The sequence below is a fragment of the Drosophila teissieri genome, chromosome X (assembly GCF_016746235.2).
Source record: "Drosophila teissieri strain GT53w chromosome X, Prin_Dtei_1.1, whole genome shotgun sequence".
Taxonomy (NCBI): domain Eukaryota; kingdom Metazoa; phylum Arthropoda; class Insecta; order Diptera; family Drosophilidae; genus Drosophila; species Drosophila teissieri.
Window position 1 is genome coordinate 8,512,462 of NC_053034.1, and position 26,983 is coordinate 8,539,444.

A 26,983-nucleotide genomic window follows, 5' to 3' on the forward strand; every position below is an offset into this window, starting at 1 on the left:
GGGCAATAAAATAATCAAAGCGTGCACAAAAGTGCAACGAGAATTGCCGAAAAACTGGTAACAAAAGTAAGCAAAATGAAGGAGAAAGCCAGAAAGGCAGAAAAGCAGAAAGAAAAGAAAGGAAAGGGTGGCGTTGCCGTCATCCAAATAGTGCAAAAAGCCAAAAAGGCACAGGACAAAAAAGAAGGGGTATCAGCCTGGCAACAGAGGTATGATGTGTTCAAGATAAGCAAGCACTTCAGCTTAGAGGTTCTCAAATCAGAATGACCCAGTTTTGGCTTTCCTCTTTGCAAAACCTGTAAATACTTTGAATGTATATGCCATGTCGGAACTGCTCAACTTACAGGGTATTCGGGCAGTGAGAAAAGGGTTAGCCCAGCTGCGGGGCAGTGCAAATTTACCTGAAGACAGGAGCGGAGGGGCAAGGGGTAGGGGAAGTGGTGGGTGGAGTCGACAAACTTAACCGGAAATCTAGTCGAAAAATGGGCAAAGTTGGCAAACGGAAGCGGGCGTCCAAAAATGCCAATGCCTTTAGTCCTGTCGTAATGAGAGTCGGCCAGAATGGGACAGTAGATCGGCGGTGTGGTGAGGGAGGGGGGAGAGGGACAGAGATAGCTATTATGCGCCATTAGGGCATAATTAAAATGCTCCGAGCTGCAGAAGTCCCAGCAACAACAACAACAAGTGCGGCCAAGACGCTGATAAGGACAACACGCTGAACGAGAAGAAGGAAATGTCAGGTGAAAGGAGCTGCAAGCGCAGGTGAGCGGAAGAAAGCGGTTGAGCGGCGACAAAGTTGCCAAGGCAAACAGAAATGGTCTACAAAGAGATGGCTTAGAAAGAGATGGCTAAGAAAGAGATGGCTTAGAAAGATAGGGCTTAGAAAGAGATGGCTTAGAAAGGGAAGGGTTAGAAAGAGGTGGGTTAGAAAGAGATGGCTTAGAAAGAGATGGCTTAGAAAGAGATGGGTTAGAAAGAGATGGCTTAGAAAGGGGGGGGGGGGGCACTGGAAAGCAGGGGCGTCAGAATGGGGGCATGATCAAGTCCTCGCCTCTAGTGATCCTTTAGAAATGGAGAACCAGTTTGAAGTATCTGAAAGTATGGTACAACATATGCGCAGGAAGAAAACCCAGCTTTGAATGGTTTTTAAAAAATATTTACAATCCCATTTAATCGTTTTAAAAATAAAGATCAAATTATAATTAAATTGTGCGCAATTGCTCGGCATTTTGAAATGCTTCAAGTAACGTACATAAGCTCGCAAACAAATCCATTTTGATGTATTCCCCCAATGCTAATTTCCCATCATAGTTCTCGATAACATTTCCCATTTCCATGACAGCTGTGTGCAACGTGCATGTGCTGTCCATTTGGCATGGAATTGGCAATAAGGACTTCAAAGAGGACTTCACTGTTTTCCCCTTAGATTGGCGCCATTCTTTTTTGCCCCTTTATCAATCTGTGCAATGAATTTTGGCAATTAAGCAATCACTTCGCTCATATGCAAAGAAATTTTGGCTGCTCAGCTTGGGGGCATGTGGATGCAGTGGATGCAATGGAGGCGGCAAGTGGGCGTGCAACTTGGGCTGCAAAGACGCTGGCAGAGCTCAAGTGCACTACCCATCCGGAGAACTCGTCTCAACTCAACTCGTCGCAACTCAACTCAATGAAATGTTTGTCTGTTATATGTACCGTTTCGTTTCGTTTCGTTCCGTTTCGTTTTCGTCCTTTTTTTGGGAGGCGGGCGTAGAGGAGATGCTCCTTCTGCTTTTCCTGCTGATTGCCTTACGCTACAACAGGCAATCTATGGGAATAAAGATATGCATATGTGTGCAGTGTGTGTGGGCCATGCATTTTTATGGCACTCCTTTTTTTTTTTTTAGTTTTTTTTTTGGTTTTTTTTTTGGAGACTGGGGAGGAGTGTATAGGAAGGATAGCATAGAACGCTCTCGAAAAAGCAAAAGTTTTCACTTCAAGTACTTTTTTCGCTCTGCTTCTTGGCACTGTTTTTTATTTTTGGCAATTTGCTGTTGTTGTTCTTCTTCCCGTCGTTATTGTTGCTGTTGTTGTTGTTGCTGTTGCATCATCATTCGCCTGGCAAAAGAGTTTGAGCACTTGAGTAGCATTAAAGCATCAAACGATTGTCTACGGAGCCAACGGCAATTGACTTCTCCGCTCAACGATACCCAGGAATATGTGTAGTGCGATGGGATATCCACTTCGAAATTGGTTGCCCAGGCAGCGGGGAAATTATGGTAATATAATCCACAAACGACACTTGACACTCCCTGTAAATAGGTTTGAAATATGTATAAACTTTAGATATTGATTTCGTGCTGAAAAAATACGCCACACGGCGAATTGCACTTTCCAGCTAACTTATTTTGCTGCAATTGTGAAGCTTCCTACAATTTCTATTTATATTGAAGTTACCCGAATCCCTTATCCCTTATATAGGGTATCAGATTTGGCCGCTCACTCAGCGCACATATCGAAAAGTACACATTCGTAGTGTAATTTCAGTGCTTCAGATTTTGATTGGGTATTTCGATTCGGCACCGGTACTCAGCTGACTTGACCTCAAGCCCATTGTCGGGAAATTTATACCCTGCACAACACCCCTCGACCATCAATCAGATTTTCCTGCGTGTTGGGGGAAAATGAAGTGCCAACGTTTTCGCCAAATGGCCGGCAATCAAAACAAATGCGCCAATTCAGCCGACAGCTGCTCAATTAGCCACACTGCTAGAAAAATGCAGCAAATTTCAGATAAGTAGGAAGAAATTATATACCAAGAATTCTATCAATTTGATTCAATTTCTTGCAATATTGTAACTATTTTGCTGTAATTACATTTCATTTGGCAAATGGGAGTGCACACAAAGCCCCGCAAGTGATTCGAATGATTTCAATAATATTTTTACATAGTTTGTGCCATTTATTCGGGCTATAATTTCATCAATTCTGGCCATTGCATTTTCAATTGCAGCATAATCGAACGCAAAATGCGGCAAAATGTAGCAAATATAATATAATCAATGTATATACATACATACATATACTTTTGGTTGGCATTGCTGAGTTGGGGTGGCATTGAAATAATTTAAATTATTTTCACATTGCGCTGGAAATTATGGGCAAACAATTAAGCGGCCAGTTTTTGGCCAATTGCTGTTTTCTATTAACTCTTTTAGCCCAAAGGGGCTTAAATAGCGCAAAAACACCGCCGCATTGTGACATTAAATGGCATTTGAATATTTTGCGCGCATTGCATTTGGCCAGCACAAATGCAGAATGCAATTAAAATGTAAAAATTTATTAAGCTACTTTCCGAATTTTCCTAATTAGGCGCATTAAAAACAAATAGTGAAAAAAATGAGCAGTTTACACAATTTGCCAGGGAGTTGCGCCCAGAGCAGCGCGAAAGTTGACTAAATATTGCAAATTTGATTGTCACGCAATTTCGGCTGCATACTTTCAGGGGCAATTTTTTCCCATTTTCCACTGGACAAGTTGGACAATTAGCATTTCTTGTAGTTAGCGCGTTATATTAATTTTGAAAATGAACTTTCTGCGTAGGAATTTTTTTCTTACTCTTAGTGCAAGGGAAAATAAATCAATTCAATTTAAACTCATGAAAGTCTACATGATTTAGTTAAATATTTAAACAATTTTGAAAAGTAATTGTAACATTTATTCACGGCATTTGTTGGTGTTTATTTGAATGCATTTTCCCTTTGCTATTGACCTCTATTTTCGCGGTACTCCCCACTTTTCCATTTCCCATTTCCCATTCGCAATCCCCCCACCGATTTTCATTTCAATATCGCCTGCTGGCGTTGCTGTGCTCCTTTTTGAAAGAGCTGTCGCCGAAAATGATTTATGCACCGCCTCTGCGGGGGCGTGGCACTTCTATTGCCTTCGGTTTTGTTTTTTTTTTTTTGCTGGCCGATGACAGAATCTGCCATTGATCGATGCAATTTGCAATGGATTAATCACACAAAGAGCACTACAATAATGAAATATCTTCTGTTTTTTTCCTGTTCACAGCATGCAGCTTGGGCCAAGTGGAAAGTTAAGGTCGACCCTGTTGATTGGCGGCATGCTGCTGATGGGCCTGGTTTTGGTGGAGGGCAAGGATGCGAGTGCCCAGGATGCGCCGCATGTGCGACACAAGCGCGGAATCTTCTGGGACTTCTTCCAGAAGATGGTCATCACCAAGAATCTCATAGTGGATGTAAGTTCGTTATATCAGAAACATTATATTAAAATCATCTATATTACACATGTGCATACCATTTGTATAGCAATACACGGACACGCGCAACACGCTGAACGACATCTACAATACTGTCAACGAACAATTCAGTGATCCAGGTCCCGAGAAACCCACCATTCGTCCCCGGGTGACAACGGAGAAGACTGTGAGTCCTACCTACTGGGCCAGGAATGTATCAGTATATAGCTAACAAATCCCTTCTCTTCCACAAAGTCCATTAGTGGCGAGGAGAGTGGCAGCAACAGCGAGGAGCCCACGACCACGGAGGCCTTCCAGATCTCGCGCTATGAACTGGGTCGCATTCTGGGCCGGAACTTCCGGGGTCTTCAGAAGTTGGCCATGAGCGAGTTCAGCACGGCCCTGAACGTAAGTATTAGTACTATTTAGTATAGTATCTAACATATTTGTTGAGCAAATATTTGACTTCTAAACACACTTGGCTTGCAGGCCACCAAGTACAATCTGGCCGAGTACAAATCCGAGGCGGATAAACAGTTTGCCAACAGCTTGGCGGTGGAGAAGAAGAACAAGCTGAAGAGTCTCACGGGCTGAGCCACGCCCCCTTTTCCCAGTGCCTACTGATAGTTATCTCTGTGATAGGCTGATGACTGCATATTCCCCGTAATTCTATTTTTTTTTTGCTTATTTATTTGTTCGCCTCCCGACATCGAATAAAAAGCGGATGTGGATGCGGTTGGGGAAAGTGTCCCCAAACGCATACGGATTCGTGTCTACGACTATTGTGTGTCAAATTAAAAAGTTTTCTGTCATAATTTTATTGATAAACTTTTAAGTTAAAAAAGAAGCAGCAGCACCGAAAAAAAACGAAAAAAACAAACACCGAAGCGGATGAGAGTAAGAGAAAGGACAAGTATGAAAATGAAAACATTGGGAGACGGAAAAGCTGCTGGGTAAAACTATACACAAATTGAAGTCCTGTTGTGTTATTTGTTGGGTTTTCTACGGGTGTATTTATTAGTTTAGTTTAAATAGTATTCGAAATATATGTGTAATGGTAAACAAATTGAAAATAAACTTTAAGACTTATACCGCACAAATATACGATCCAATTTGGCTTCAAAACGGGATCAGTTAATAATGCTCAACTGATTTTAGCCGCATCAATTTTAAAATAAACTATGTAATAAAAGGGATCACATATTTTTTATTGGAATTTTTCAGCTTTTATTTGTACTGAAATTTTCAGTGAATATGAGATTCCACATTCCACTTCGGCGTTGCCCCGCCAACAATTGTTGCAAGTTTGTGTTGGCTGAAATCGAAGTAAAGTTGCAAACAAATCCGAAAGGCAAAACTTGCTAAAATACAAAGACAGTTTTTGGGGTCTCCGTCTGTCCCGTGGCAGGATCTGCTTTCGCCTCGTCCTGTTTGCTCCTTTGGGCGCAGCATAGTTAGCAGAAACCACTAAAAGTGTCATAATTCGATGCCCATGAGATGGCTGTCTCGAAAGTACGTTGGCCGACAAAACTTTGGCGGTAATGACTGTCGTTCTCCTAGTCCTCGAAAGTCACCCTGCCCCTGCCCCTCCCCCTCTCCCTCCCACCCCCAAAAAAAACAGCCTGGCGGTGCAACTGTGCGTATGAGCAACCTGCCTTGTCTGCAAAGTTCTGTCGAGGGAGGGGGGGGAAACAAGGGAAAAGCCAAAAAATACCAGCCGGAAACTTATCGAAAGTGGCGCGGAGTTGCAGCTGCAGCTACAGCTCTCAGATAAACAGATTCCTCTACACTTTAATATTACGAGTAATTCCACAATTTGATTAACATAGTGTAATGCTTCGGGGCATTACAATTCCATTTAAGTTTTTATGAATAAATATTAGTTTTTCAATGTAATTAAAATTTACAGTTTGTGTCACATTTCGGTTGATGAATATTTTATCCAGCATTTGAGTATTACAAATAAATATCCTCTACTATCTGCAGGCGAGAAACTGAACTGAATTTGTGAAATAAACATTTGAAGGCGCACAGCGTACGAACTAAAGTTCGTAAGTGAATAATTTATTACTCTTTGTGTGTGAATTGCAATAAAAATATTGTTCTGGTCATTTGCCCTTAAACAAGTGACACTCCCGTTCTGTTCAGAAAACAAATCCTCTTCACATTCAGCTGCAATTTGAACTCGGCTTTCAGAAACCCAAAGCGAAAATCTGATTTATGTGAAGTGTTTATTTTCGTTGGCAGTTTTTATTTGTTAATTGTGACATGTGAGTCAGTTGCCTGTGTGTATGTGTGTGTATGCTGATTGCCTTAATTGTTTCGGGTTTCGACACTGCGACGCATGTGCAATCATGAGTAATTTGCACAATAGAACAATTAGTCTAACAGCCCAACAACCAGTTCACAGTAGCCACAAAAAAGTGAAGTGAAGTCGCGCCATTGCGGAAATCCCACATAGAACAGCCTCATCCCAAATAAAAAACTGCGTGCTAAAGTGCTAAAGTTCAGGCACTATGATGAGTAATCCCCCCACTTACATAAGATCATCCAATTGGGGGCAAAAACAAGTGGTAATTCGATCAATCGATCGGGAAATCCCACTTGGCATGCGGCAAATGTCACGACATTCATTGAAAAATGTACGCTTTTTTTGCCCGCTTGACATTGGGACATCCGCACTCATAAGTGAGTAAATGAATTAGCTAAATGAAGGCAAGTCGATCAAATAGAAGCTGACCGAAATGTAAACAAGCTGCGACTGACAAATGTCTAGAGGCTATAAAAAATATATATTACACACGTCTACAAACTGGGAACTTTCCCAGAAATAACGCAGATTACTGGAGGGCAGAGGGCACTACTGGTGTTAAGTACCTAAAATTTATGTCATGGGGAACCTAGCAGTTAAAAAACAACTTAAATAGCTAAGTAAAATACAAACTAAACATTTAAAGGCAATTTCTAAAATATTACGCTAAGCTGCAATCACAAATAAATATTTGTTCTTGCCCAAAACGTATTTGTTATCTTATATTTGCATGTTCGCTTCCCTCTTTTCTGATTCCCATCATATCATATCATATCATATCATATGTATTTAGCTTAAATCTACTCTAGTTACAATTGGTTTCTCCGCGACAAAAGAGCATGCCAACTCAAAAGTAGATCGCTTTTTAAATACATATATTAATTAGCTGCTTGACAATGTAGTTCGTGGATTCCCCGATGCGAACTCGATTAAATCCCCCATAAATTATAGGCCTGCCAAATAAACGGACTACTCCACTCGTCATGGTGGCTGATCAGCAGCATCTCGGCTATATAATTTCGATCGGCGGTGAATGAAGGTTGCTGATGGATCGACAGTGTTTATGGAGGGGAAGGGGGGGTGTTGTCTTTATGATCACAGCTGAGTGTTTGTCTCTGTGCTCGACTTTAGTTCTCAGAAGCAAATGTTTACAGTGCGGTAATAATTTGCATAATTACGATTCAAATGTAAATCACTTGCGGCTCGCTTTGCCGTCCACTTTTTATGGCTTTAATCTGTCGCTTTTTTGTTGCCTTGTTTTTACCCAATAACTCAACATCAAAACTTTGTCTACTTTGCCTTGTTTTTACCCAATAATTCAACATCAAAACATTGTCTACTTGAGAAAATGGTACATTGAACTGTCTCTGTTGTACAAAATGAATGATTATTAGCAGACATTTCTACTGCATGTACATAGTTTCTTCAATTTAATATGGCTTAGATTTTGTTTTTCTCCTTGATTGTGTACGTGGTTTTGGGTGAATGGTTTATCAGTGATCCCATTTCAATTGATTTGTGGTTTCCCTTGTGCGTCTAACTTAATTAGCCCCTTGCTGATAACCATCGATCTGTGATCCCCGTTTATCAGCTATATTTTATATTTTGAATCGCAAAACACACAGAGCTCACGATTCCAACATCACTTCAGTTTTTATTAATATAGATCACAAAGCAAAAAAAAAACAAAGAAATCTTATGCAACACGAAGGAGGCGATCTTCAACCGATTGCAAAATCCCTGTAATGAACTGGGATCTTGGCTGGCTGACCTCATGGGATGGGGGTGCTGGGTCCGCCGATGGGGGCCAAAAGGACCTTCTCGGTGGGGGCGTCATAGGCGACTGGCACCTTGGGCGTGGTCGAGGGATCGTCGGTGAGCTTGTGCTTCAGTTCGTCGTACTTGTGGGCCACCGAGCTGCCAAACTCCTTGGCGCCCTCGCCGATCTTGTCGGTGTAGGGCTTGGCAGCCTCGGCCACCTCCTTGGCCCCCTGGTTGACCTTGCAGCCGAGGTTCTTGAAGAAGTGCTTGAAGTCGCTGTCCTCGGGACTCTTGGCCTCGTCGCACTCGGCGCGCACCTGGCCAGCGGCCATCAGCAGGACCAATCCGATCAAGGAGCAAAACACCACGAGCGATTTCATCTCGACGCTTTCAGCTTGTCAACGCGACTGACTGACCGACCGGTCCGGTCCGCTCCGCTCCGAGACGGCGGTCTACGATCTGAAATCTCGGTTCTCCGATCTCCAACCGGTTCCATTCCCCCCCATCTATACAGCCCCCCCCAGTCACCCCCCATCCACCATGGCTGCCAACTAAAGCCCAAACAAGTTGCGTTCGTGCGATCGCTTGTTCGGCGGTCACTCAATGCGAACTGCTCTAGCTTTTTCGCAGTGGCAGCTCCAGTGCACTGCGAGAAACAAGATAGCAGTGCTGAAAGACCCTGAAAAGAGCAGCTAACGTGCAAACAGTAGAACAATGGCATTATTCTGACTTAATGTTCATCTAAATCATTCATAATTCAAATCAATTCATAGTGCCCTCTCAGCTTGTTGAAATGAATTAGATTTTTTGAGACTATAAGTTTTTTGTCAATGTATTAGAATATTTATGCATATAATTGCAAAATAATAGTCGTCCAAGAAACTTACAATTAACAAGTAATTACTTTTAAATAGTTCATAAAGCTTGTTCAATTGAATTGCAAAAAAAGTGTTGTAATTTTTGTTTAATTTTATAGAAAATTATACAAGTATGACATTCTCGTTTTCCAAGTTAAATGTGTTGTACATGTGTGCTCCATTAAATGTTTACTTATTGTTTACACAAATTTTACGCGAAATTGATGGATAATCAACTAAAATTGCCGAAGCCAACGGAAGCGTGATTATATTTCACAAAACTATCAAATGTTGTCAACCAACGCTCAATTTGATATTATTTGCAGCCCAATTTGTTCTCCCCTAACACAGATAACTTGTGAAAGAAAAACCATCATTTGATTTCTGATATGGATTCTCAGCAATCATTATACCATTATTTCTTTATTCACGCTACAAAAAAAAACCTTATATTTATAATATAACTGACTGCAGTTGTTATTTGCGTGAGTCTGTATTTTCTTTGTGGTGTTGCACTTGTATTTATGCATTGTTTTGTTTCTTACAAATTAAGAACAAATAGTATTACTTGTACTCATTTCGGTGTGCCATTTTTTCGCCCCGGATTGCGACTGATTGGAGGAGCACATGGCGGTCTTGGTCGCGTGGGGTAAACCCAATTGTAGCAGCAGCCGCGATGATCCCTTGCAGAGCACGTGAATCCGGACCAGACCATACCCTGGATATGGATGGGCAATGACAGGGTGGCGATGACGATGATGACGATCAGCAGTCCGCAGGTGCCCAGAAGCTGCATCTTTCCCGACGACTGGCAATTAGCAATTGAAGCCCATCCAGTGAGATCGGGCCAAAGAGCCTCCTGTCGCTGGGTTGATTCACTTATTCACTGATTCAGTGAATCACTGATTCACTCACTGATCCGTTGACACCAAAACCGGCTCACAAGTTATGCCAGAGTTGCAGGGCTTCAGTTAGCAGGCTGTTTGTTTATTTTTGGCCAATAACCACCACACCACCAGCACCACCAGCACAGCGGGAAGAAAAGTCCAGAAGAGAAAGTCGGAAAAGAATCACAAGTGAACTGAGTCACCCGAGTGGAGGAAGCGGTTCATTAAGAACTTAAACCCAATTGGCTCTGTGGTCGCAACAAGTTTTCGGCTTCCAGTTATGCTAAATTCAAGACTTTGAACTACAAACACATTGACCCTTTTGATTTCAACTAATCAACTGTTGCTATTGAAGTAAATTCTGCAAACAAAAATATGATGTATTAGAAGTAATCATGTATGAAATATGTTGAACTTACCCATATGTAAACCAGTTGCAAAGATGAATCAGCCAACGAATTCCCACTCTTCCCATTTGATTAATACACTTAGTTTATGATTTAATAAATAGGAGTTGCTCATCCAATAGAGAGCAAAATAATTTATTAATTGGTATACATATTCATTAGCATATGGCTTAACCTAGTGCTGCGTTAATTCTTCTCCGGTATGTAGTCCACCTCATTGGCATGATCCTCCAGCCAGTCCAAGTGAACGGAGGGCCCAGAGGTGGTCAGTTCCTCCTTCAGATCATTTTTGGACGAACTCGAAGCCTCCGAAGTGGAAGTGCTGGTGGTGGTGGTGACCTCCTCCGGTTCCTTATCCTTCTCCTTCTCCTCATCCTTGTCCTTCTCCTTATCCTTTTCAGAGTTGGCCGGTGAGGCGAGCACATTGACCAGCTTATTGATGCGCTGGAAGAGCGACCTGGTGACATCCCTGGCCTTCTCCTCCAATATCTTGGCCTCCTTCTCGATGTTGGCTATCCAGGGCTTGGCCTTCTCCAGCGTGCACTGCAGGCTGTGGACGAACTTGTTGACCTCACTGGGACTGGGAGTGGTCACCGCGTCCTCTGCATCCTCTGCAGACTTTGCCTCCGATCCGCAGACAATGGAGGCTGCCTGCAGTGGGCCAAAGCTGGCGAAGAGGCACAGGCTGGCCAAAAGCAACACGGCGATGGTCAATGAGTTAGTCATCTCAATTGTGGATCTCGAATTTGAAGTCTTAAGTCTTAAGTCTCAAATCTGAAATCTCAAATTTCGAATCTCGAATATCGTGTATCGCCTCTGAGGCCCCGCAATCGACTGAAACCCGTTTGCAGCCGCAGTCGTAGGCACTTGACCAAGTTCTTTGTATCTTGTGGCTTTTGGGCTGGGCCTTTGGGTTGGCGAGCGGCGAAACTCGGCGAGAAAGTCGTCGGGCAACAGAAATGCATTTTCGGCGAGCGAAAAGAGAGGCCTAGAGAAACTGAGACTGGACGGGGGGAAATGGGAAAGGCGAGAGGCGAGAGGGGCCGGAGAGCCAGAGAATTCTCCAGAATGTAATAGAGAAAAATGGGAAAGGAGAAATATGTATGCGAACTTAGTGCAATGGTAAAGGTGACTAATCTATCAAGTTCAACTTACACTCGGCCTCTCACCTATACAATCATTATTTACATTCCTAATACGACTAAAGAATAACTTCATAATAATTTGCAAAACAATTTAATTCCCATTTAAGAACAAATTTTAATTGGGAACTAAATAACGAGCTCAGCGAGGCAAGGCATTTTATATTCAGACAAATATTATTAAAGTTATGGCCAAAAAACTAATAATTTAATGATGAAAATACGGCTTTTCGCAGAATTCGATATTTATGAAGATAGACTTCGTTATAATTTTTCCAAAAATGATCATAAAGATGAAAGAATAACTGTTTTGGGCAGCTAATTACCAATGCTAACTATCCCTATCACTTTTTGACGGATTTTGGGAAATTAATTTTTGGGTCCATTTTCGCAGTTTTTGTAAGGGGTACCATCATCAAAATTTGCAAAAAAAATGGGTGCGGGGTGCGGGTGGTATTTTCGGTTAAACTTGGCCAAAAATGGTCGGAAAGTTAAAAAAATTACATCTTTTTACTCCTAATTACCAATACTAACCAAAAATATAACTTTTGGACCGACTTTGTCAAAATAATTTTTGGCCAAATTTTCGCATTTTTTGTTAGGGGTACCATCATCAAAATTTGCAAAAAAAATGGGTGCGGGGTGCGGGTGGTATTTTCGGTATAACTTGGCCAAAAATGGTCGGAAAGTTAAAAAAATTACATATTTTTACTCCTAATTACCAATACTAACCAAAAATATAACTTTTGGACCGACTTTGTCAAAATAATTTTTGGCCAAATTTTCGCATTTTTTGTAAGGGGTACCATCATCAAAATTTGCAAAAAAATGGGTGCGGGGTGCGGGTGGTATTTTCGGTATAACTTGGCCAAAAATGGTCGGAAAGTTAAAAAAATTACATATTTTTACTCCTAATTACCAATACTAACCAAAAATATAACTTTTGGACCGACTTTGTCAAAATAATTTTTGGCCAAATTTTCGCATTTTTTGTAAGGGGTACCATCATCAAAATTTGCAAAAAATTGGGTGCGGAGTGCGGGTGGTATTTTCGGTTAAACTTGGCCAAAAATGGTCGGAAAGTTAAAAAAATTACATCTTTTTACTCCTAATTACCAATACTAACCAAAAATATAACTTTTGGACCGACTTTGTCAAAATAATTTTTGGCCAAATTTTCGCATTTTTTGTAAGGGGTACCATCATCAAAATTTGCAAAAAAATGGGTGCGGGTGGTATTTTCGGTATAACTTGGCCAAAAATGGTCGGAAAGTTAAAAAAATTACATATTCTTACTCCTAATTACCAATACTAACCAAAAATATAACTTTTGGACCGACTTTGTCAAAATAATTTTTGACCAAATTTTCGCATTTTTTGTAAGGGGTACCATCATCAAAATTTGCAAAAAAATGGGTGCGGGGTGCGGGTGGTATTTTCGGTATAACTTGGCCAAAAATGGTCGGAAAGTTAAAAAAAAGTACATATTTTTACTCCTAATTACCAATACTAACCAAAAATATAACTTTTGGACCGACTTTGTCAAAATCATTTTTGGCCAAATTTTCGCATTTTTTGTAAGGGGTACCATCATTAAAATTTGCAAAAAATTGGGTGCGGAGTGCGGGTGGTATTTTCGGTTAAACTTGGCCAAAAATGGTCGGAAAGTTAAAAAAATTACATCTTTTTACTCCTAATTATGGTATTTTCGGTATAACTTGGCCAAAAATGGTCGGAAATTAAAAAAAATTACATTTTTTTACTCCTAATTACCAATACTAACCAAACATTTAACTTTTGGACCGCCTTTGTCAAAATAATTTTTGGCCAAAATTTCGCATTTTTTGTAAGGGGTACCATCATCAAAATTTCCAAAAAAATGTGGAAAAAACTGAATTTTTTCTGTGAACACAGTTTTATTGGAAATTTAATTACGAATTCAACGAGATTTGACATTCCATATTTGGGCCAATATTTTGAATGTTCTGATCAAAATACTGATATTTAAATCGCAAAAACACAGAAAATTCGGCCAAAATCCAAAAATCATTATAAAAATTGTGGCCAAAAAACTGATGAAAAGTCTCAAAAATGACAAAAAAATAAAGTATCCAAATTTGGATGCCCATCGATGGCGTAATCAATTACTAACCCAAGTAATAGTGCTCTTCCACATTTGTATTTTTACTTTCCATTTTTATTTACACAAAAAAAAAAAAATCATAAAAAAAACTTAAACGTTAACGGGAGGGGAAAGGGACTCTCGATGGACTATTTCCTCAACTTGCTGCAGTTGCCCAAGGCATCCAGGATGTGGCCATGGCCGCACTGTTGCTCGCCCTTGAGGATGTCCGGATTGATGATCTCCACGTTGGCCAGGAAGCCGCGATCCTTGCTCATCTCCTCGGCGGAGTCCTTGGCCAGCTTGTCGCGAAAGTCGTCGAAGCGATCCTTGAGATCGCTACCTAGGACCTTGGCCTTCTCGCCCAGCTTCTGGGCGCCCTCCTTGAGTTCCGTGCCCAGGCCCTTGGCCTTCTCGCCCAGCTTCTTGGCGCCCTCCTTGATGTGGCAGCCCACGTTCTTGAAGAAGTCGCGCACCTCATGCTCCGAACTGGTGCTGCTGCCCGTTATCTCCGATATCTTATCGGTCACATCTCCCAGTCCGGGTATCTTGTCCTCGCAATCGAAGAGTCCCGCCTGACCCTGAAGAAAAGCGCCGGCGAGCAGCAGGAGCAGCAGCGATCCTTGCAAGCTATTCATCTTGTTGCGAGTTCCTTTGGCTTTATCCACACACGAAAAACCAGACTGAACGTTGACTCCACTGATACTGGACTGACCTGGGGCGCCTCGATTTCCACCCATTTTATTCGAATCGCCGTCGCCTTTGTGTGTCACTTGCTTCGCATTTTCTTTAATTCAATTGGCGAGAATTGCAATTGTGCGCTGATTTAAGCACCACTCGACAAAGATACAAATACACAATGATATAGATGGAGATACAGCTGCAGGCCGATGATTCCACATCCAGATAATGTTGCCCTTTCAAATACATATAAATATATCCCTGTATCGCTGCGATTTCGTAAATAAATACGATTATTTCCTCGTTAAGCCGGAAGCTGTGACAAATATGGCATATAAATAGACCACATAGTATAGTATTCATACTATATACTAGACGAGATGCGTTCAATTGGTATTTACACTCGACTCGGACGCACTTATCTGGAATTGACCCACAATGGCACGAGCTACTGCTACTAGTGATATTACATAACAACTGGCGAGGCCAAAACATTCTCGAAAAACTGCGAGTATTCGAGGGAGAGACCTTAATACGGATAAAGGTACTAAAAGTTCTTAAAGTATGAGCATGTATCTCGTAGTTCCGCAATTGCCATTTTATTGACGTTTAATTAAGGTAACAGATCAAATCGAATTGCAATTTCCTGCTGCTTTCATTTGCTGCTTTCCATTTCGGCTCTAATTCCAGTTGCCGTCATCATGTGCGCCAATTGAGCGCATTTCGCTGTCGTTCAGGTCGTAAGCCGCATCCATATCAGCGTCATCCTCCTGATCTTCTAGATCTTCTTGATCCACTTGATCTTCCGGCTCCTCGTCGCTGAAGGGGCCTACCAGTGGGATTTCCTCATCTGAATCTGTACCCTCCGAGACCTTCTCTTCCACTTCCACGTAATCAGAAACTCTAGTATTCTCTGTGACTTCTAGGCTGGGTATATAGTCATCCGATTCGGAAGGAACAGGTATTTCCGTAGTGGTTGTGGTGCTGGTGGTTGATGGTGTTGTAGAAGTGGTTGATGGTGCACCTGAAATCAAACAACACCTTTGTAGATCTGAGATCGAAGGTATTCGCATAATATTCTCACATTCCTCTGCTGTGGGATCGAATTCACAGCGAATCCTACGCTCGAGAGACTCATCCGCAGGCTCTGTGGTGGTGGTGGTGGGTCTGCGAGTGGTTGTGGTGGTGCTGGTGGTGGTGGTGGGCGCCGCAGTGGTGGTTGTAGTTGTGGTTGTGGGTGGCCTGGTGGCGGCGACGGGCTTCTTTACATAATCCACACCTAAAATCGAATGAATGATGCTTTCTTCAATGATTTTTAAACTGTTTCTTACACTCCGCGAGACTTGGATCGAAATCGCAGCGAATCCTCCAGTCCAATTCGTCATCATCGAGTGGCACGACCACCTTCTTGGGCCGCCGCACATAGTACACCTCCTTGACCTCGATGATCTCCAGATCGGGATCGTCGGGGGATATGCGTCTGCGCACGAATCTCTGACGCTTGTGCTCCGGCAGAGAGCGAGCCTGGTGAAGCTCCAGGCAGGAGATACCCAGGAGTAGGATTAGAAACAGGGATCTGCTCATCGCGTTGTCTGCAGCTTTACTACTTTGGGGCAGCTTCGCTCCGCAAGCTTCGCGCACGCAACCAAAACTGTGCGGAAGCTTATCAAATGCGATAACCTTCTGACCTTGGACCATGGGCTGAGGCGGGGGGGGAGTGGGGGGGAAGAATTGCTGAAGAACGAGAAGCAGAATGTTGCATACTTTCGGTCCGTTGCGCATAATTGCGGCTCACGCCTCGTGACGATGCATCAATGTCCGCATAAATTAGATTTCCACCACGGACGCGCAACAAATTAGCCGCAAACATAATTGCCTCGAGCTTGGCTAAAAGCCCCACCCCCCCGCCTTCTTGACGGGGGAGGGGAAATCTGCGACAGATGGCGGAAATGGGTCGAGCATTCAGCCGCCTGTTCTCTTGGCCATCTCGGAGTCAGCGAGGCACATAATTAATAAATCCACAAATATTGCTACTTGTACTATGTGTAGCACAAATCTTCAGTTTGCTCATGTTGTGAAAATGCTGTCAAAAATCGAATGGAAAGATAGGATCTCATAGAAACAATTAACTCATTGATGCCATCGAATCTTTCCTCCGATTGTGAGACATTCTTACTGCACACTTGCATGCAGGAAGCTGTGAGTTCTTCAGTTCTTAACCTACTAAATGGGGAATACATTTGATAATATATATTTTGTTCCCTTTTTAATTCGATCTGTTTCCTTGGTCTCCGCATTGCCGAGCAGCTGACTCAGCGGCAAGTGTCAGGACCTCGCACATCGATATGCTCGACGAGCTGATGAGAAATATGTGAAAAGTCATTTTCCCCATACATATTTTCCCTCACTTTCCGCCTCACTTTACCATCTCCCCATTTTCTTGATGCCACTTTTTCATTTTGCCCCTGTTTGTTTGTCATTTTTCAATGGCAAAATGTTGGCGGATTGGCGGGGGGGGTGGTGCAAATTAGCCGAGCAACGGCGGCCACATATGTTTCAGTCATTTCCCAATAACATAACATAGCAAACCGTGTGTGTTTGCCTCGCCGCGAAAAGTGGGCGGCCGCGGGGCGTGGCACGGGATAGATAAACAAAAGTGTTGTGTAGAGCAGCACACTGAATACATGCATACGCTACTTATTCAAGAGGCATTATCACTTTGATCTGTGGTCAGTGACAGCTTAAAAAATATATTTGTGAATTATTAATTGCTGACATGTTTGCGGAGATTACGCGGATTGCTATTGTCAAAATGGTAGAACTGTCGTGTTTAGGGGGAAATGCTTTCTTAAAATTCCTAAAATGCCTCATCGTATTTCTCTGATCTAAAAGTGTGATAAGAATCAAAAAGTTGCAGTGCCTGGCAAAGGTAGTTTAAGGTACTAACAACTAACGTTTATTTAAATTAACAATTGCAATGCATTCAAATTGTCATTCTGAGCATTGATAGGTAATTTCTTTCGAACTCACTTCTTTTATTTTATTTTATTATAATTATTGATTGTTAGGTAATTTCTTTCGAACTCACTTCTTTTATTTTATTTTTTTTATAGCTAATTATATTAGCTATGTAGCTCAATCAGTTTTTGTTAAATTATAAATGATGTTTAAGATTATGAAACTGATATGCTAGGGTATTCATACTGATATTTCCCTGGCTGATCTTTTTCGAAAATGTTTTCGTTGTGAGAGCGTGAAATATGCAAATTGCCAGTGGATCTTCCCAGGGGGTGGATGTGTTGGGGGGGGAGGGGTGCGCAAGGGGGCGGGGGCAGGGGCAGGGGCGGCTTTTTTGGGCCCACTAGATGCGGCCAAGACGAACAGTTGGCTACGAGGCACGTTGGCGGGCGGAACTCAACGCGATCGCAGCTGATCGCCGGTCATAGAAAAGAGCGGGACGGCAGACGCGAGTCGGAGCGAGACGGCGTGCTTGGGAGCTTGGGGCAGCCCCAAGGTGTGACAGAGAGAGAGAGCGAGAGAGAGAGAGAGAGACAGCATTGGCATACACACACGCATAAAGAAGATCGACTGTGGAAACTATCGCTCTGTTTTCCCCACTCTGTTTTTGTTTGCCAGCCCATAAAACTCAGTTTCTGTGTGTTGTGTTCTTGGAACTTTTTTTTTTTGTTTTTCCCGTGACGACCCTAAAAAGTGGCACAGTGTGTCCCACTCAAGTGTCGCCAGTGAGCGCGCGGGGGGTGAGGGGGAAAGTTTGGGAAAATTGGGAAAGCGTTCGGGAACGCCTTTGGGAGCGGATCAACTATTAATAGCAGAACATAAACGAGAGAGAGAGAGAGAGCGAATACTGACAAAAAGAAGCCAAAAATAATTGAAGCGTGGGCAGCATTCAAAGGACAGTCAAGCCGGGCTACAGTGAACATGGGACAAGCCAAATAAGTTGTAAATACAGTGAGCATGGGACAAGCAAAATAAGTTGTAAATACAAAAGAAAGCGAAGAAAAATAAAGATAAATCAAAACACTTCCATAGCAAACAAAGAAAAGCGAAACAAAAATGGAAAATGGAAAACATTCAAATGGAAAAGGAAGGATACTAAAGTGAAAGACAAAGCCCTCTTAGCGAGTGCCGCCTGTACAGACATAGTTGGGATAAACAATAAATTGGCCAAAGGCCAAAGCAGCAACCAGAAAAACAAGAAGAAGCAGCAGATCAGCCGTGAACGAAGAAGAAGAAGCAGCAGCAGCAGATAAAGGCAGATCAAACAAGAGAACAACGGACAACGGACAACCAACAGGTGGAAGGAAACTAAGACCCAAAAAAGATCAAACCCCTGATCTCTAAGTGCACACTCAAAAAAAAAAAAGGGAGAGGGATCACAGCTGATGAGGCGTCATGTCCCAGGAAGCCGCCGAAGATGAGGAGGCTCTGCAGGAGGAGGAGGAGCAAGATCCGCTGGCCAATTTGCTCAGTCTGAAGCTGAAGAAGCCACCGCACTGGAACTGGGAGCTGAGCACCTCGCGCAGCTGCAGCAACATTGCTCTGCCCAGGATCTTGCTATACGACCACACGGGCAATCTTCTGGTGGATGCCGATGGCCACCAGGAGGAGATCTACACATCCAGGGAGTCGCAGCGGCGTCGCAAGCGTTCGGCCACCGCCAATTTGGAGCGCAATTTCCATGGCCTGCGGATAGCAGAGGCCACGCCCACGCCCACGCCCACGGTAACGCCCAGCGAGGCCACGCCCAGTTCGAGTCGGGAGAGTGGGCGGCGGAAAACGCACGGCAGCTGCATTGACTTCAGCACCCACGAGCTGCCCAACTGGGAGCCATCGCTGAGCTCGCGGCGCTCCAGTTCGCTGCGCGGCGTTCGCTTCCAGGAGACGGAGGAGCTGCCCGTCTACCCCACGCCCCCCTCCACATCCACGCTGAACTCGTCGAGCTCGGGACCGCGGGAGAAGCGACGCTACCGCCGCTCGCAAAGCTCCATCCTGGAGAGATTCAGCCTCTCGAAGGGCCGCCACTCCTCGCCGGAGTTCGCGCAGGAGGAGGACGTGGTGAAGGCGCCGCGCTACTACCTGCGTACCAGCAAGGCGGGCACCCTGGTGATTCGCGAGGAGAGCTTCAGTTCCCAGAAGCTGAGACAGCGGCGTCGTCGTCCTCCAAAGCACTCCTCCCACGAGAATATCCTGCAGGAGCAGGAGCAGGAGCCGCCAGCCAGCTGTGTCGTGCAGGCCACGACGCGAGCGAGGAGAGCGCCGGAGAGGACACTCTCCACCTCGGAGGAGGAGACGCGGGAGGCGGCGCAGGAGCCGCGCAGATCCAGGGGCAGGCCCAGGAACACGAGCCAGCGCAGCTGCGGCAAGGATGCGGCTCAGGGTGAGTTTGCAATCTGTAACTTAGTAGTAATGCTTTTCCCAACTTGAAACTTACATTTAACTTGCACCTTTCAATCCTTGCACCCTTCGCAGAGCTCATCACCGTGGATCCCGATAATTGTGTATATCGAGCAGCGCCGGGCGCCACCGCAAGATAGAAGAATAGCTACCAGACCCCACACCCCCCCAAAAAGAAGGAAAGAAAGTAAGAGAGAAAGCCACCCAGGACGATGAGATGGGGTATAGTTTTCTAACCGCACAGGATGCCAGGAGATGCGGGCAGTACGAGAACAGACTAAACTAGAGTTCCTCCATGTGATGTAAGACGATTAAACGTATGCAAATAAAGCCAATACCTAAAACTCGGCCACAGCAGTAATTTTTTCACATTAATTAAGGTAAACACATAATGGGTTTCTCGGTGCCAGAAAACTTGTCTATCAAAACCCATTAGCGCAATGCTCTTACGTTGTCATACTTTGACATTTGTCCCCTTGAAGTGCCGAACATTCTTAGCATTGGGTTGCCAAAAAGGTCTCTCAGCCCTTGCAGTCATTAAATATAAACAAATAAAGCTATATTCAATTATTATAAACTGTTATGTTTGAAACTAAGAAAGTGTAAAGCAGCCTAAAAGTATGCAGCAAAGTCTGCAATTCTGCTCGCAAGCATATTGAGATAATTTGACTGTGAGATTCGATGCCAGAGTCAGAGTGTCCAGTGCGACACTTGGCCACTCGTGGCTCCCAGTAAACAAGCTAATCAGCAGGTGATGATAAGCCGGTCGTCGGGCCAGTTTCAGTTTGAGATCAGTGAAGCCAGTGCGACCGAAACCCTTGGAACGAGATGCGATCTGTACTGCTGCTGCTCCTGGTTCTGCTGCTCGGCTCCGCGTGCATCGAATGCGGCAGGGTGATCTACTTCAATCAACTGAATAGCACACAAGCCGAGGAGGCGGCCAACAACAACACCGATGCCCTGGGCAAGGGAATGCTGCTCGATATGCGGGGAAATCGCTGCCAACGTGGGTACGTTCGCGATCATCATGGGCGTTGCAGAAGGGTGAGTGCTCCATTAATCTTGGTTGTGTGTTTATTTTGCTAATTTTAACTTGTTTACCCACTCAGCGTGTCTGATATTGGACTCCCCCACTGGGCAGAGTTAAATTTAAATGCGTGTTTATTTTTAAGTCTGTTTGCCAGCCGAGATTAAAACCGTCTACAGATTTTGTAAAAACGATATGACAGATAACAGCAAGTTACGCGAATATTGTGAATATGTTCCTGCTTGGCAACAGCATTTCAAGATAAGATTTTAATTAGAAGGGTTATTCTCTTAAATGTATAAATAATTTCCCGAATAACCATTAATTTAGTTATTATTTAAGCCTTCATAATAGTTGTTAAATATGTACATATAATATATATTTCTAAAGGAAAGTAGTTGTTCTACACAGAAAGCGATCTAAAGCCGTTTGCTGAAACTATAAGTATGTATCACATGTAGAATCCCAAAATCCAAAAATCCCAAATGGTAATAGATCGTAATGGACATTAACCCTTTCGCCCCGTCATGAAATTGAAACTACGTCACATCACGTGTCGCCGGTCACGAAAAGTATGATGAAATACTGGGCTTCGTGGGCTTGTGCAGATACAAACGCAGATGCAAGATACAAGATACAATGTACAAGATATCATACAACTGGAGCACTAGAGCCGACAACTTCGGCGGCGTCAATGAGATAACGATGAGTCGAGGAACACTTCTGACTCAGCGCTATAATAATACGAGTCAGTTGCTCTTGGCTCTGCCAAGACCATTATTCGGTCACATTTTCGGGAAATTTCAGCGGGTGTGCGGTGCGATAAGGCGGGTAAATATGTTGGATCTGTGACGTCCCTCGTTCCGTAATTGCCGTTAAATGCTCAATGGTTTGTCGCGTGGTCAACACAACCACCCATACAACCACCATCACAACCACCAACACCACCACCAACACCACCACCAACACCACCACCAACACCACCAACAACACCACCACCACACACTCCACACACGCTTTCCAGAAAGCCCCTGGATGATTAGCCAAAATACAATTTTACACGGAATTTCGCATGGCTCACTTCGCGGCGATCGTTACGGATTTTTTGTTTTGTCAAAGTTCAAAACGCTTTTGGGAAGTGTGTGCTATCTGTGCCAAGTCAGATAGATAGTTATTATGGCTAACTCATCAAAAATACGGGGAGCCCAAGCCAATTAACCCATGTTCCTTTCTTACTCAGCTCTAAAAATAAGGGTTATCTATGTCAATGGTTTGGTTTCAGGAAAGTTGGCTGCTCAATCTCTTGGTGATAGGTTTCACTCCGTGCTAATCTCGGCAGAAGACGGGGCTTTTACTTCTTTAGATAGGAGTGTTTAAATATAATTGGTTATTAACTTGTTATTACGAAAAATACTCTAGTTACGCTGTTTCACTTTAAAAACCTGGCTATAGGTGATATGCTGGTTCGGCTAAGTCTTGTAGAATTCGGAGAAGAGTGGCAAAAAATCCCCCATTCTATCTTCCGCAGAGAACGCCAAACAAAGCCCCGAAAGCTCCGGAGATTTCGACTCGAAGAGGGTGTATATGGTGAGTATGGCCACGTCGTATGCAAATGCAGGAGGTTACGGGAGTTTCATGGTCTCCATGTGTCTAGATACCCATGCGCAACCCGATCCCCAGGCAACCGCTCGACTTTGCATCGGGGCGGGAATCGAAATCAGTGCTGGGCCAGCGAAGCACTCAATTACACTGATTGCAAATGGCATGGAGGCCCAGATAAGATTTTCCCCATGCGAATAACAGGGTGCTGTACTACCAACGGTGGAAATGTATGGGCCCGCCTAGCGAAGAATGGGCCAGGGCACCCTGTAGCCAGTTTATCAACTCAATGAAAAGACAAGCGGGCAGAGCACTTAAGAAGTGCTACCCGAAGCTTGTATAAAATCAGTTAACTGCCGGCACTGGAGCAAGCCACTTGGTTAGCTCAACTTTTTTTGTTTATCGCGCCCTTCGGAGTTACGTCTATACAATATATATATATATATATTTTTATATATATACAGTATAAATAGGAGAGAGATGAGGTCGATGCACCAGCTGCTGCTGTACTCACTTTGCCTTTGGGCCGTGGTCGTGTTTTGTGCCCCAACTCCCAGTGAATCCCGTCGCGTGATCTTCCTGAAGCCGAATGGCATACATCGCGGCCAGATCCTGGCAACGCATGGCATGGAGAAGATCTGCCCCAAGTGCCACATGCTGGACCATCGTGGCAACTGCAGGCGCATCATAGCTTACAATGCAGGTGGGTGTTGCACATTGACGGATATCGCGCATACGCATTACGTATACGCACCGTAAACGACATTTGTCACGTTTTGGAGTGAAAAATACTTATACTAATCAGTGTTGTGTGTATTTTGCAGATGGCGTGCGCTGCTGAAGTGATCCGAAGTGAAACCAAGTCCAATCATCGAACGAATCTCGCACTCTCTCAACCAAACCCTATTTATTTATCCTATTTATCTGCCTCGCACGCTACACATTTTAATAATAAAACCAAAGCCACCGTTTAGTTCGAGTGTTTATTTATTTTTTGCATGTGTTTTCCAGTGTGTGAATTGCGGAATGCACTTTCAATTGATTGTCAGTCGACAGGAGTGTGTGCATATTACGATTGCATTCCAAGGATGTGCTATATGCTATATCCTATATGCTATATGCTATATCCTATATGCTATATCCTATATGCTATATCCTATATGCTATATCCTATATGCTATATTTTATATGATATATCCTATATTTGCTATATCCTTTATGCTATATCCTATATCCGATAGGTTTTCGGCACTTTTAAGGCCTGTATTCTGTTTCTTATCACCCAAATGTGCATTGGGCTGTGGATTTCTATAATAGCGTATTTATGATATCAGCTCCTCGAGTGGAATCGGAAATATTTGATTTAACATTATAATGCCGACTTGACGCAAACGCCTTCGTTGGCCAATTATCGGACATTAATCGTTCTCACCTGCAGCAGGTGGTTGCCTATGACTCCTTTCCCCAAAATTTATACCGTCGTTATCGTAGTCCAGCCATAATTCCATCAGGTAGCGTAGTTTGAGATTGATTGGTGCCGTAAATTAGTGTCATTATTTGATTAAAATTTAGCTAATTAGCATTTTTCAATTGCAGGGAAGCTGAAACTCTAAACTTAGCAAATAACATATGAATTAAATTCCCAAACGAACTGTATTCAAAAATGGGAATTCTATCTTCTGCAAACTGATTGGTTTCCCATCTAATTGAATCAATAAGAATGGGCAACTAGCTACTCAGAACAGTTATGCATTTTTGATGTTTCTTACGATGCTATGACGATTTTAGACACTAACTCTTATCACTCGAAATGTAATTCTGAGTTGTATCCTATTCAGAATAGACCCCATCGATTCTGCTAATACCGCCGTCCATTTAATGTGAATTAACGTACTTTTTCATGCGTCACACTCGTCGATCGTCTATCGATCACTCGAATGTGCCAAAAGGCTCGTCAAGATCGGGCAATGTTTTCACATATGCACAACGCTGGGCGGTTTGGGAGCCAAGGGCCGCTGGTCAGACGTCCGCCAAACTTTGTACCGCTACGTCAGCTGGGGGAGGGGCCGGCGACTAATCGGGTATCAGCGGTCCGCAGGTGATTCGACTTCGATTCGACTTCGATTCGGCTTCGTTTCAGATACATCAACACGCCTTATCGACATGTCAGCTGGTTGGATTGGGAGTTAATTACTGAATGAACTACCCATTTCACAACTGACCACGCAAATTGAGCACTTAACCAACACTAAAAGGTTTTGGTTTCAATTTGATTTGAAAAGGGAAAATCGAAAGAAAAGGAGAGCATTAAATACATTCGATTTTCCAACAATGATGGAAATGATGGGTTAAGCTCCATGCTTTCCTAGAGTTGTTGGCTAAACCAAACTTAGAATCTTTAACTAAATCAAACTTAGACTCGTTGGCTAAGCCAAACTTAGACTCTTTGGCTAAGCCAAACATAGACTCTTTGACTAAACCAAGCATAGACTCTTTGGCTAAACCAAACTTAGAAACCACACTCAATACATTATACATTAGAATTCTGCCATTTTAATGAGCTCTTAATTATCTTCTACCTGCCACTGGCTGGGCTGATAAAACGTGTACTTGACAAGTCGAAAGGCCGCGAGAACAGTGATTTCTACATCGTTCCCGAGTGCAGACAGCAGATGGCACTGCATAGTTTCAGGCTGAACCAGGGACCTACCTCCAGCGTAGATCCCACCGGATGGGGCGTCATTGGGGCGATAAGAGCGCTGGTCAGTGATCCACCCGATGACGAAGTGCCCAGGGACACCAACTCCACGCCGCCGTCGCTTTTGGGGGCGCCGACGCATGACGGTGGAATTTTACTACATCGAGCCTCGTAATTCCCAATCGTAAATTCCCCTGCGCCTTCGTCATGGCGAGGATCGAAAATAGCAGCCAATGGGGTTCGAGTACCTCCAGTGCCAGTTCGAGTACCATTACCAGTACCATAGTAACGTAGTACCAGGGGCAGCCCACACGAATTGCGGACCGCAGACAATAGGCAAGTAAGTAGGTATGAATACAGTATGAATACATGTGGGCAACCATAGGGTTGCGGCTATAGCGCCAATATCTTATCGCGTGCCAGCGGAATACCTTTGGGGCTTATCTTATCAATATGCGGGCCGGCGGTCGCCGTCTTTGGCTATCGCCGTTGAATATCGGCAGGCACAAGCCCCGAGAGCAACGCCAGTCATAAAAGCGACTCCCAAGCGGATCGAACACCCACGAAAAAATATAAAATCGCGACGCAAACTACATACCAGCTAACTGGCACGAATATTCATAGAACGTGAACAAGACAAGCGAGGAATACAGTTTAAACATCCATTTGAAAATGCAAGTCCAGCGTCTGCTCATCCTGACCTTTGTCGTGCTGGCCATGATCCTGGCCCAGAGTCCGCGGATTACGGAGGCCCGCCGCCTGATCTTCTACAATCCGCACACCAAGCCACTCACCAGCCAGCTCCTCGTGTCCCGCAGGCTCACCAAACCCTGTCCCGCCGGCAAAATGAGGGATCACCGGGATCGATGTCGTCGAGCCGTCATCTTTGGACGCAGCACCTGAAAAATCTCTTTTTCTTTATTTTTTTTTTGACCTAGTCGTAAGCTAACTTATTTTAGTCGTAGTTGCGTCACAATGTGACCGTCGAAGTATTTATTACAATATTTATTTTGTAGCTAGTAATAATGATAAGTAATAAACCGATGTCGATAAAGATAACAACAAATGGTGTCGCCGCCCGTGTATTACACCCTGAATGTTTTGCCAAGGCATAAGAATAGATATTTATGCAACAAATACGAGTAGTTTGCACTGAGATAACTCTGAATAAGCTGCAAAAAGTTGAACAAATGGTTTAATGCAAGGGGAACACAGTAAATTCTGTAAAAGAAAAGAGTTGTAGTGTTGTGCTTTATGTAGAAAAGTCTATTTTAAGTAGAACTTAGATGAGAAACTATTGGGTTTTTCAAAATGAAAGTTATGCCAAAAGAATTCCGCAGATGACTGTTTAGTTTCCTGTAAACTTTGTTTGGATCCCATGATTCACGTGGAAGAGCAGAGTTCACATTCACGTTCAAATTAGTAATAGACCGTTGTAAAGGGAAATCGGTAGCTTTCAAAGTACACTCCATATGTCACCGGTATATTTCCGCTGAAAATCGGAGCAATCTGCTGTTACCAACATCATCATCATTTTAAGCGTTTCGGTGTCATGGGCAAACAGTTTAATCTAGACCCAAATCGAGATTGTGGGCGATAGTAGCGCGACATGTTTAGCAAATTGCATGCCGGAAATCAGTGACGTCAGTGATATGACGACCCGCCGAACGAGACAAATGAAAAGAGAGGGAAAACCTTCCTTTGGGGGAAACCCCTTGTGGTAGCTGCTTTAGCATTTCATACGCACCGTTGCCAATAAGTCATATGCCCCCAACCATCAAATATGGGGATTTGGACATTAAGGGGTTTTTTTAGATGGAATAAGATAGCACTTGCGCT

The 26,983-nt window shown here is 43.6% G+C and overlaps 8 protein-coding genes across 9 annotated transcripts; 4 read left to right on the forward strand and 4 right to left on the reverse strand.

Moving 5' to 3' along the window:
• The first annotated feature begins 4,051 nt into the window (after positions 1-4,051).
• LOC122624115 lies at positions 4,052-5,084 on the forward strand. Its single transcript, XM_043803557.1, has 4 exons — positions 4,052-4,237; positions 4,308-4,424; positions 4,493-4,645; positions 4,727-5,084. The coding sequence occupies exons 1-4, from the start codon at positions 4,052-4,054 to the stop codon at positions 4,829-4,831; spliced, it is 561 nt and encodes a 186-aa protein (XP_043659492.1). The 3' UTR covers positions 4,832-5,084.
• A 3,092-nt stretch (positions 5,085-8,176) lies between these two features.
• LOC122624567 lies at positions 8,177-8,722 on the reverse strand. Its single transcript, XM_043804206.1, has one exon. The coding sequence runs from the start codon at positions 8,687-8,689 to the stop codon at positions 8,321-8,323; it is 369 nt and encodes a 122-aa protein (XP_043660141.1). The 5' UTR covers positions 8,690-8,722; the 3' UTR covers positions 8,177-8,320.
• A 1,823-nt stretch (positions 8,723-10,545) lies between these two features.
• Positions 10,546-11,314, reverse strand: LOC122624640. The gene has a single exon (XM_043804299.1). The coding sequence runs from the start codon at positions 11,184-11,186 to the stop codon at positions 10,647-10,649; it is 540 nt and encodes a 179-aa protein (XP_043660234.1). The 5' UTR covers positions 11,187-11,314; the 3' UTR covers positions 10,546-10,646.
• A 2,506-nt stretch (positions 11,315-13,820) lies between these two features.
• Positions 13,821-14,452, reverse strand: LOC122624136. Its single transcript, XM_043803578.1, has one exon. It carries the CDS (start codon positions 14,360-14,362, stop codon positions 13,874-13,876), a length of 489 nt encoding a protein of 162 aa, XP_043659513.1. The 5' UTR covers positions 14,363-14,452; the 3' UTR covers positions 13,821-13,873.
• Positions 14,453-14,985: 533 nt separating this feature from the next.
• On the reverse strand, positions 14,986-16,014 carry LOC122624135 (zinc metalloproteinase nas-14). Its single transcript, XM_043803577.1, has 3 exons — positions 15,737-16,014; positions 15,490-15,684; positions 14,986-15,429 (listed from the first exon to the last, which is right to left on the reverse strand). Exons 1-3 carry the CDS (start codon positions 15,987-15,989, stop codon positions 15,086-15,088), a joined length of 792 nt encoding a protein of 263 aa, XP_043659512.1. The 5' UTR covers positions 15,990-16,014; the 3' UTR covers positions 14,986-15,085.
• A 1,789-nt stretch (positions 16,015-17,803) lies between these two features.
• LOC122624008 lies at positions 17,804-20,166 on the forward strand. Its single transcript, XM_043803426.1, has 2 exons — positions 17,804-19,803; positions 19,896-20,166. The coding sequence occupies exons 1-2, from the start codon at positions 18,819-18,821 to the stop codon at positions 19,958-19,960; spliced, it is 1,050 nt and encodes a 349-aa protein (XP_043659361.1). The 5' UTR covers positions 17,804-18,818; the 3' UTR covers positions 19,961-20,166.
• Positions 20,167-20,609: 443 nt separating this feature from the next.
• Positions 20,610-21,214, forward strand: LOC122624714. The gene is made up of 2 exons (XM_043804394.1): positions 20,610-20,864; positions 20,930-21,214. The coding sequence occupies exons 1-2, from the start codon at positions 20,649-20,651 to the stop codon at positions 20,936-20,938; spliced, it is 225 nt and encodes a 74-aa protein (XP_043660329.1). The 5' UTR covers positions 20,610-20,648; the 3' UTR covers positions 20,939-21,214.
• A 1,600-nt stretch (positions 21,215-22,814) lies between these two features.
• Positions 22,815-26,182, forward strand: LOC122624664. 2 transcript variants are annotated; one of them, XM_043804333.1, is made up of 2 exons: positions 22,815-23,149; positions 25,824-26,182. In XM_043804333.1, the coding sequence occupies exons 1-2, from the start codon at positions 22,927-22,929 to the stop codon at positions 26,045-26,047; spliced, it is 447 nt and encodes a 148-aa protein (XP_043660268.1). In that variant the 5' UTR covers positions 22,815-22,926; the 3' UTR covers positions 26,048-26,182. The 2 variants fall into 2 exon arrangements, with proteins under 2 accessions (XP_043660268.1, XP_043660267.1); XM_043804332.1 differs by lacking the exon at positions 25,824-26,182 and adding an exon at positions 23,271-23,401.
• The last annotated feature ends 801 nt before the right edge of the window (positions 26,183-26,983 follow it).

Bases quoted from the DNA above. Each gene is read 5' to 3' on its own strand.
- LOC122624115 (XM_043803557.1), top strand. From the start codon at position 4,052: ATGCAGCTTGGGCCAAGTGGAAAGTTAAGGTCGACCCTGTTGATTGGC. The intron at 4,238-4,307 runs GTAAGTTCGTTA...CCATTTGTATAG, and splicing joins CCAAGAATCTCATAGTGGAT to CAATACACGGACACGCGCAA. The intron at 4,425-4,492 runs GTGAGTCCTACC...TCTTCCACAAAG, and splicing joins GGGTGACAACGGAGAAGACT to TCCATTAGTGGCGAGGAGAG.
- LOC122624567 (XM_043804206.1), bottom strand. From the start codon at position 8,689: ATGAAATCGCTCGTGGTGTTTTGCTCCTTGATCGGATTGGTCCTGCTG.
- LOC122624640 (XM_043804299.1), bottom strand. From the start codon at position 11,186: ATGACTAACTCATTGACCATCGCCGTGTTGCTTTTGGCCAGCCTGTGC.
- LOC122624136 (XM_043803578.1), bottom strand. From the start codon at position 14,362: ATGAATAGCTTGCAAGGATCGCTGCTGCTCCTGCTGCTCGCCGGCGCT.
- LOC122624135 (XM_043803577.1), bottom strand. From the start codon at position 15,989: ATGAGCAGATCCCTGTTTCTAATCCTACTCCTGGGTATCTCCTGCCTG. The intron at 15,685-15,736 runs GTAAGAAACAGT...ATTCGATTTTAG, and splicing joins CGATCCAAGTCTCGCGGAGT to GTGTGGATTATGTAAAGAAG. The intron at 15,430-15,489 runs GTGAGAATATTA...GTTTGATTTCAG, and splicing joins CGATCCCACAGCAGAGGAAT to GTGCACCATCAACCACTTCT.
- LOC122624008 (XM_043803426.1), top strand. From the start codon at position 18,819: ATGTCCCAGGAAGCCGCCGAAGATGAGGAGGCTCTGCAGGAGGAGGAG. The intron at 19,804-19,895 runs GTGAGTTTGCAA...CACCCTTCGCAG, and splicing joins CGGCAAGGATGCGGCTCAGG to AGCTCATCACCGTGGATCCC.
- LOC122624714 (XM_043804394.1), top strand. From the start codon at position 20,649: ATGCGATCTGTACTGCTGCTGCTCCTGGTTCTGCTGCTCGGCTCCGCG.
- LOC122624664 (XM_043804333.1), top strand. From the start codon at position 22,927: ATGAGGTCGATGCACCAGCTGCTGCTGTACTCACTTTGCCTTTGGGCC. The intron at 23,150-25,823 runs GTGGGTGTTGCA...TGAAAATGCAAG, and splicing joins CATCATAGCTTACAATGCAG to TCCAGCGTCTGCTCATCCTG.